This window comes from Euleptes europaea, chromosome 1 (genome assembly GCF_029931775.1).
Source record: "Euleptes europaea isolate rEulEur1 chromosome 1, rEulEur1.hap1, whole genome shotgun sequence".
NCBI lineage: Eukaryota > Metazoa > Chordata > Lepidosauria > Squamata > Sphaerodactylidae > Euleptes > Euleptes europaea.
Window position 1 is genome coordinate 12,992,668 of NC_079312.1, and position 9,166 is coordinate 13,001,833.

Sequence of the window (9,166 nt, forward strand, 5' to 3'; positions counted from 1 at the left end):
AACCCTACATAGGTCCACGGTGGACCTGGGGAAGCAATGGGGTCCCCAACTAACTGAAGCGGCTGGGAACTGAGCCTGAACACATGAAGCTGCCTGATACTGAACCAGACCCCTTGGTCCATCGAAGTCAGTATTGTCTACTCAGACCAGCAGCGGCTCTCCAGGGTCTCAGGCGGAGGTCCTTCACATCACCTGCTTGCCTAGTGTAATGCCCAGATATAAGGGCTGGTATAAAATACTATGTACTCATACACACACACATGGAAGCTTTGGGAAGTTGGCATCCAGGAGCCATGAACCAACAAATCATGCTCTCTGTGCTTGGTACGGCCTTTCACCAGTAGAGAGCTCTGAATTACCTTCATCCTTAGGAATGTGGTTTCTGGTTACCAAGCTCACAAGATCAGGCACTCACTAAGTGACGCCTTCGGCCAATATCTATAGGTTATGCTAATTAGAGTGAAGTAGACACGTGTGCATTGGTGCTTTTGTGTATCAACCTGCTTGTCAGCAGCCATGGGCCTGCCCCATGCGAATGCATAAATGATACTGACTTTGGTTCTTGTAGGTTATCCGGGCTGTGTGACCGCGGTCTTGGTATTTTCTTTCCTGACGTTTCGCCAGCAGCTGTGGCAGGCATCTTCAGAGGAGTAACACTGAAGGACAGTGTCTCTCAGTGTCAAGTGTGTAGGAAGAGTAATATATAGTCAGAAAGGGGCTGGGTTTGAGCTGAATCATTGTCCTGCAAAAGAAAGACTGGACAATTCTGCCAACTATTTTGTCAGATTGCACAGAGAAGCCATTGAAATTCATAAACATCAGCACAACTTTAACAGAAGAGAGTTTAAGAATGAATACGGCTTGGCTTCCTGTCCTGAAAACCTCCAGACTAACAAAGACTACAGTCCACAATAGCCATGCAGATTAGCTTTGGATTTCACACATGAACAGATCACTTCAGGATACAATGGTTCCACAATGACATACCACACCCTCATTAGCACATGATCTTGATACTTACAGGACAATGATTAGCACATTACCTTTGTTACTTTTTGCAGGACAATGATTCAGCTCAAACCAACCCCCTTCTGACTATATATTACTCTTCCTACACACTTGACACTGAGATAATTCACAGTGGGTAGCCGTGTTAGTCTGTTTGCAGTAGTCAAAAAGGGCCAGAGTCCAGTAGCACCTTAAAGACTAACAAAACTATTTCCTGGTAGGGTATGAGCTTTCGTGGGCCACAGCTCACTTCTTCAGATACAGCTAGAATGTGAATCCATCGGTCTTTAAGTAGAGGAACAGTATGTCAATGTGAATAGCAGGCTTGCTATTTACATACTGTTCCTCTACTTAAAGACCGATGGATTCACTTTCTAGCTGTATCTGAAGAAGTGAGCTGTGGCTCACGAAAGCTCACACCCTGCCAGAAAATAGTTTTGTTCGTCTTTAAGGTGCTACTGGACTCTAGCCCTTTTTGACACTGAGAGACACTGTCCTTCGGTGAAGATGCCGGCCACAGCTGCTGGCGAAACGTCAGGAAAGAAAATACCAAGACTGCGGTCACACAGCCCGGATAACCTACAAGAACCGATGAACTCTGACCGTGAAAGCCTTCGACAATATTTTGATACTGACTTTCCTTTGTTTCTCGGGGGAGTAACTCTGCACATCTTATTTGTGGGTTATGTCACCCCCAGGGTCTCTGTTTAGCTAAATAAAGAACTGTTGCTCTTTTTAACCTCCTCCTAGTTGTCTTCATTGGACTCTCTAAGACAACCAGGGCACTTCACTAGTCCCTTTAACTCACTGGTTCCCAACCAGGGGTCCATGGACCCCCAGGGGTCCACGAGAACTAAATTAAGGTCCGCAAAACAAAGTTCTAAACCCATAATAAATTAATATTGTCAATTAAAAGTTCTCTATTCTAAAAATATATATTCAAATATTATTCTAAGTTTAATGCTTAACTAACAGTCGTGATTAAAGTTTATTTTCAAATTCCCGGAATTTTTATTTTGAACCTTGGGGTCCCTGCACCGAACAAAAAAGTCCTAGTGGTCCCTGGTCAAAAACAGGTTGGGAACCACTGCTTTAACTGGAGATGCCAGGGATTGAACCTGGGACCTCCTGCATGCCAAGCAGAGGCTCTGCCACTGAGCTAGGAGGCAAAACCTTCCTTGCTGCCAGGCGTGTGCGGTTTTGCCCTTGCCCCAAACCAGCTTCTCCCCCCCCCCTCCCCTTGTCTGTCCACTCTTGGCTGTTGGGAGCCTCCAAGGCAGCGCGCTCTAAAGGGTTAAGGAGAGCGAGTTCGCCCCGACTCCTAGACAAAACCGCTATCGCGGGAAAGGCGGATGCTGGGGAGCGAGAGGGTCAGGGGGGGAAGGCACTTCCGGTTCCCGTGGGGAAGCGGCCTTTGAATTTTCCCACGCGCAGGATCAGAGGCTGGAAGGGCCTTTTTTGCGGGGGAAATCCCGGGAAGGGGCCCGGTGAGTTTAAAGGGCGGGGGAAGGGGGAAGGCTGGGGCCTGAAGCGCCGCAGGGCAGGTTGCAGTGCAACCGGGGAAGCTGTTCCCTGGCTGGGAAGAGGACTGGGGGCGAAATCTTCACCGTTTGGATTTCTGCCTGTTGTGCAAGGAGGGGGAGGGGGAGGAAAGGCAGGAAAGCTGGGTATCTTTGGCCTCGGGTCCTGCACCCAGTTTTTCAAAGAGGGGCAGGAAGGAGCCTCTGAAGAGAGAAGGGCGACGTCGTGAACACAGGAAGCTGCCTGATACTGAATCAGACCCTGGGTCCATCAATTGTCTACTGAGACCGGCAGCGGCTCTCCAGGGTCTCAGGCTGAGGTCTTTCACATCACCTACCTGCCTAGTCCCTTTAACTCAGTGGTTCCCAACCTTTTTTTGACCAGGGACCACTAGGACTTTTTTGTTCGGTGCAGGGACCCCAAGGTTCAAAATAAAAATTCAGAAAATTTGAAAATAAACTTTAATCATAACGGTTAGTTAAACATTAAACTTAGAATAATATTTGAATATATATATTTTATAATAGAGAACTTTTAATTGAAAATATTAATTTATTATGGGTTTATAACTTTGTTTCGCGGACCTTAATTTAGTTCTCACGGACCCCTGGTTGGGAACCAGTGCTTTAACTGGAGATGCCGGGGATTGAACCTGGGACCTTCTGCATGCCAAACAGATGCCCCACCACTGAGCCACAGCCCCTCTCCATGGCTCTCCAGGGTCTCAGGCAGAGGTCTTTCCCATCACCTTACTTGCCTGGTCCCTTTAACTGCCGGGGACTGAACCTGGGACCTTCTGCATACCAGGCAGGTGCTCTGCCACTGAGCCACAGCCCCTCCCCAAATGATGGTTTAGAAACGGATGGGAGGGGGGAGAAATTTTCCTCACCCAAAATACAGAACCCCCAATGGTTAGAACGGCTCCCTACATTCATTGTTATACCAGAACACTAGCGGCAGAGCGTCTGCGTTGCATGAAGAAAATTTCAAGTTAAGTCCCTGGCATCTCCGGTTAAAGGATCTCAGGCCTTTCTCTCTGCCTGAGACCCTGGAGAGCTGCTGCCAGCCAGAGTAAACAATACTGACCTTAACAGTAAATTATATGAGTCAGTACAAGCCAGCTTTGTGCGTGTTCAGAAGAAGAAAAGTTGGTTTTTATATGCCGACTTTCTCTACCACTTAAGGAAGAATCACACCGGCTTACAATCTCCTTCCCCTCCCCTCCCCACAACAGACACCCTATGGGGTAGGTGGGGCTGAGAGAGCTAAGAGAGCTGTGACTAGCGCAATGTCACCCAGCTGGTTTCGTGTGGAGGAGCGGGGAAACCAAACCGGTTCACCAGATCAGTGTCTGCCGCTCATGTGGAGGAGTGGGGAACCAAACCTCGGGAGGTGGGCTCTCCTTCACTGGAGGTTTTAAACAGAGGCTCCATGGTCATTCGGCAGCCATGCTGGTTCTGTGAAGGGGTGAGCCAGCGCTTGGCTCTCGTGGCCCTTTCTTACGTGCCCAGGGTAATGCTGATTGCCACTTTGCCTCTGGGGTCACTGGGGAGTTGCAGGGGAGGTCATTGTGGGTTTCCTTCATTCTGCAGGGGATTGGACTAGATGACCCTGGAAGTCCCTTCCAGCGCTGCGATTCTATGTCTTTGTTTCTATGACTATATGGACAACTGGTCAGATCCAGCAGGGCTCTTCTTAACGTTCACTCAGAAAGGAGAAGCTCTCGTCTGCCGTGGCCCAAGGCCGGAGAGCAATCCTAAGATTTTTCTGTTCTCTGTTGAGATTCTAGCGCTCTCACCCGGCATCCCCAAGCAGAGAGGATGGCCCGTCCTCTGCCAGACCTTTGCAGAGAAGCGCAACCGATGGACCACGAGGACAGAGTCGAGTGTGTGAAAGTGAAGGAGGAGATCCTGGACGAAGAGGCAGCCGGCCTGGAGACGCAGCGGCAGCACTTCCGCCGGTTCTGCTACCGAGAGGCCGAGGGGCCTCGAGAGGTTTGCAACCAGCTCTGGGAGCTCTGCCACCTGTGGCTGAAACCCGAGAGGCACACCAAGGAGCAGATGCTCGAACTGGTGGTCCTGGAGCAGTTCCTGGCCATCCTGCCGGCGGAGGTCCAGGGCTGGATCCGAGACGTCGACCTCGAGAACTGTTCCCAGGCGGTCGCCCTGGTGGAAGAGTTTGTGCTGAGGCGGCGGGAGGAGGAGGAGAGGCTGGGCGGGCAGGTGAGGCCATCCAATGCTTTTGCTTCTGAGCTTGCGGAGACATTGGGGATTGAACCTGGGACCTTCTGCATGCCAAGCAGATGCTCTGCCACTGAGCCGCAGCCCCTTCCATAAAGGAACTTGCCTTTTGCTGAGCTAGGCCCTTGGTTTACTTTGTCCTTTCAACAGGAGATGCTGGGGATTGAACCTGGAACCTTCTGCACGCAAAGCAGAGGCTCTTCCACTGAGCAATGGCCCCTCCTTGTGCATACCCTAGCTTATGCAACAAGCCGTTCGGAGTTGCGGCCATGACTTTTGCTTGTAATGTGTTCCTGTTATTGTTCAAAGATGCCATCAGTTGCAGCAGGTGACCCAGAGGAGGCACTTTGAGCGGCGGACTCTAATCTGGAGAACTGGGTTCGATTCCCCACTCCTCCACATGAAGCCTGCTGGGTGACCTTGGGCCAGTCACAGTTCTCTCTGAACTCTCTCAGCCCCACCTACCTCACAAGGTGCCTTTTGTGTGGGGGGAGTTGTTTGTAAGCCGGTTTGATTCTCCTTAAAAGGTAGAGAAAAGCGGGGTATGAAAACCATCCTCTGTTGCTACTGTTGGGCAGTAGCACCGTGGCATTTTTGGTCTTGTGGATGGCAACAGGGTTGCCTGTAGAGGGCGGGGCTTCTTGGAGCACATGGGACTGGGTGGGGGCAGAATCCTGCCCCCTCATCCCTTTAATCTTGGGTCTCATCCTTGTGCTGTCCGCTTTAAGAGGACCCAAACTGCTGGCCTTTTTCAGGTGCTGGGGCCATTCAAAGAGGAGGCGGATGATTTCCCTGAGGCCGAGGAGGTGGCGTCGGACACCTGGCAGAGGGTGATCTTGGGGGAGATCAAGCAGGAGGATGACGGAGACGCGGCCTCCCTAGGTAAGGCCTGTTTGCTCAATTTACAGAATGCTTAGAAATTCGTACAACAAACTCCCCCCCACCCCGCCCTGTGGCATGCAAGAGAGCTGATGCTTGTGGACTGTTGTTATCATCCCCCAGAAGCTCAGCTTTGGCCTCTGCCCTGCTTTTTAAAAGTATAGTGTGCAGCCTTGGTCTTTCAAATGCCAGGGAGATCACCTTGGAGTTACAACACTGAACTTGTCTATGGCCTGGTCTTACGTATCCAACAGAATGAGGCGGTCGAATTCCGAGGGGGGCAAAATGGGCTTTGCCACTTCATAGTAGAAATTGTGGGAGGGGGGTTTCACATTTTTACAGTGTAGGGGTGCTTCACATTTTTAAAGTGCCACAAGAGGAAGGGCCTTTTCTGTGCTGGCACCCCGCCTACTTTTGTTTTTTAAAGGTGGCCAACTGGAATCTCTCATGGGTTAATTTCTGGGATTGGCCCCCTAATGTTCTTTCTCTGTGGATGGAGATTTTTAGATTTAATTGTAGAGGTTGCATATCCCTTATCCGGAATGCTTGGGACCAGAAGTGGTCCGTATTTCTGATCTTTCCATATTTTGGGATTTTTACATATACATAATGAGATATCTTGGGGAAGGGACCCAAATCTAAACACAAAATTCATGTTCTATATATACTTTATACACATAGTCTGAACGTAATTTTAAACAGTGTGATGTAGTCATTAAGAACTGTGGTTTGGAGCAGTGGACTCTGATCTGGAGAACCGGGTTTGATTCCCCACTCCTCCACATGAGCGGCAGAGGCTAATCTGGTGAACGGGGTTGGTTTCCCCACTCCTACACACGAAGCCAGCTGGGTGACCTTAAGCAAGTCACACTCTCTCAGCCCCACCTACCTCACAGAGTGTCTGTTGTGGGGAGGGGAAGGGAAGGTGATTGTAAGCTGGTTTGATTCTTCCTCAAGTGGTAGAGAAAGTCAGCATATAAAAACCAGCTCTTCTTCCTCCTCTTCCAATTTTGTGTACCAGCTTTTGTGTAATTTTGTGTAATTTTGAGAACCATCAATGGCACTGCCGAGGGCCTGTGAGTAATGCCTACATGCCGGCTCAAAAGGTCCAGTTTTCGGATCAGCCTGGATATCGGATGTCCAGATAAGTGATACTCAACCTGTAGTTGATCTGTTTATTATTTGGGGTGGAGGTGGGGGGGGAGATATTTGTGGGAAGTCAGAGGATGGGAAGAACTGGCGCAGTCTGTATATCCTCAAGCATGAGAATATGTACGATGGTGGAAACAGGCCACGCCAGTTAAGGGCAAGAGATCTAAGACAGTGAAGGACTCTTTTCTCTGAGCCCATTCTCATCCTGAGAGACTCTGGGCGTCAGGTCAACTTGCCTCTAGGCGAAAATGTGCTGGATTTCTAGTCCAAAGCAGGGCAGTTCATGTTACCGCCTCAACACTCTACCCCTTTTACTGTCTCATTTGGATGAATATCTCTGTTTACTGTCCCATTTGGATGAATATCTAGAACCTATCTAACTTACTTATCAAGAGAGCCAGCGAGGTGTAATGGTTAAGAGCGGTGGTTTGGAGCGGTGGACTCTGATCTGGAGAACCAGGCTTGATTCCCCACTCCTCCACATGAGCGGCTGACACTAATCTGGTGAACTGGATTTGTTTCCCCACTTCTACACATGAAGCCAGCTGGGTGACCTTGGGCTAGTCACAGCTCTGATAGAGCTCTCTCAGCCCCACCTATCTCACAGGGTGTCTGTTGTGGGAAGGGAAGTTCTGCCTTAAGTGGTAGAGAAAGTCCGCATACAAAAACCAACTCTTCTTCTTCTTCTAACTTATCTTACTGTTGCTGCTGCTGTTATTGCTGAACCACCACAGTCTAGGCAGAACATTTTGATCTAGATCAGTGGTTCCCCAAGTGGGCAGTACCATCCCCTGGGGGACAGTGGGATTACACATAGGGGCACTAAGAGCCAAGGGGGCAGCAGGGGGCACTAGAGGTGGGCCCCTTCAACTGTGTTGTTGGATAGGGTAGGGGGCGCTGGGGCTGAGTTTGTGGAACCAAGGGGGCGGTGGCCCTAAAAGTTTAGGAACAGCTGAGATGGACCAAAGATCTAATTCAGTTTCATATGTGCACGTGATTCATTTTTGGATTCTCTCCTTTTGGGCAGGTGATGAAAGAGCATATGGGGAGGAGCCAGAAAATCCAGGAGAACTAGGACCCCAAGGGACGTTGTTGGGAAGAGCAGGGCAGAACAATTCCCGCAGTCCTGATCTGGGGGAAGCCTCCAAGAGCCAGCAGGGAATCTATCCCGAGAAGGAAAAAACGGTTTGTGCCCCACGGGGGTACCAGCAAGCCAAAGGGGTGACGGTCCCACCAAGAATCCAAGACGAACGGTTGAAAAAATGCTCCGAATGTGGGAAAGGCTTTGTCTGGCGGTCCGAACTCGTTGAGCACCAGAGATCCCACACAGGGGAGAGGCCCTATTCATGCTCGTACTGCGGGAAAAGCTTCAGCCGCAAATCGTACATCATTAAGCACGAGCGGATCCACACGGGGGAGAAGCCCTACATCTGTTCTCACTGCGGGAAAGGCTTCATTTCGAAATCGGACCTCATTAAGCACGAGAGAACCCACACGGGGGAGAAACCGTACATCTGCTCAGACTGCGGGCGGAGCTTCAGCAGGAAGCAGTTCCTAGTGACCCACCGGCGGACCCACACGGGCGAGAAGCCCTACAAGTGCTCCGAGTGCGGGAAGAGCTTCAGCCAGCGCACGTGCCTGGTCATTCACGAGCGAGCCCATACTGGAGAGAAACCCTTCCAGTGCCTGGTTTGCGGGAAAAGCTTTGGCAGGAGGGACATCCTGGTGACGCACCAGAAGCTGCACACCAGAGAGAAGGCTTTCCAGTGCTCGGACTGGCTGTGAAAGAGTGGTGGAGCTCCAGGGCTATCCCTCTTGGCATTCGCAATGGAATATATTTGAATGAATGACCGAATGAATGAACAAATGAATGAACAAATGAATGACCGAATGAATGAATGAAGCCTGTGTTGGAAAAACCTTGGACACAAAGACTGGAAGTGGAAGGCTTAAAATTACAGGCCTAAAGCACAAGTCTGGATAGACATAAAAGAGCCCCAGATGGCAAGGCCACTGCACACATTGCCTTTTTTGTGTTTTTAACTGGAAACCCAAACATGCATCAAGGAGTGAGGTTAACTATAGTATCATAGATGTAATTCGCATCCAACAACCAAGAATGGCAACAGATCTGTCTGCACGCTCCATAGCGGGGGAACCACGGATTTTGGCTCACCGTAGCCATAAGCCAGTTGTGACTTGACGGCACTTAATTATTATTATCTGTAAATGGAAACCCAAAAAATGTGTTGATGGGTGAGGTCAGTCATAGTGTCATAGGCGTAATTCTCATCAAAGAGCCAAGATGGGTGACAGATCGCTCTGCATGCTCCATAGTGGGGGAACTAGGGATTTTGGCTCCGTAC

At 49.9% G+C, this 9,166-nt stretch overlaps 1 protein-coding gene across 1 annotated transcript; it reads left to right on the forward strand.

The window, feature by feature from the left end:
- The first annotated feature begins 4,316 nt into the window (after positions 1 to 4,316).
- LOC130490579 (zinc finger protein with KRAB and SCAN domains 1-like) lies at positions 4,317 to 8,590 on the forward strand. Its single transcript, XM_056864403.1, has 3 exons — positions 4,317 to 4,751; positions 5,525 to 5,651; positions 7,828 to 8,590. The coding sequence occupies exons 1-3, from the start codon at positions 4,350 to 4,352 to the stop codon at positions 8,583 to 8,585; spliced, it is 1,287 nt and encodes a 428-aa protein (XP_056720381.1). The 5' UTR covers positions 4,317 to 4,349; the 3' UTR covers positions 8,586 to 8,590.
- Positions 8,591 to 9,166: the final 576 nt, after the last annotated feature.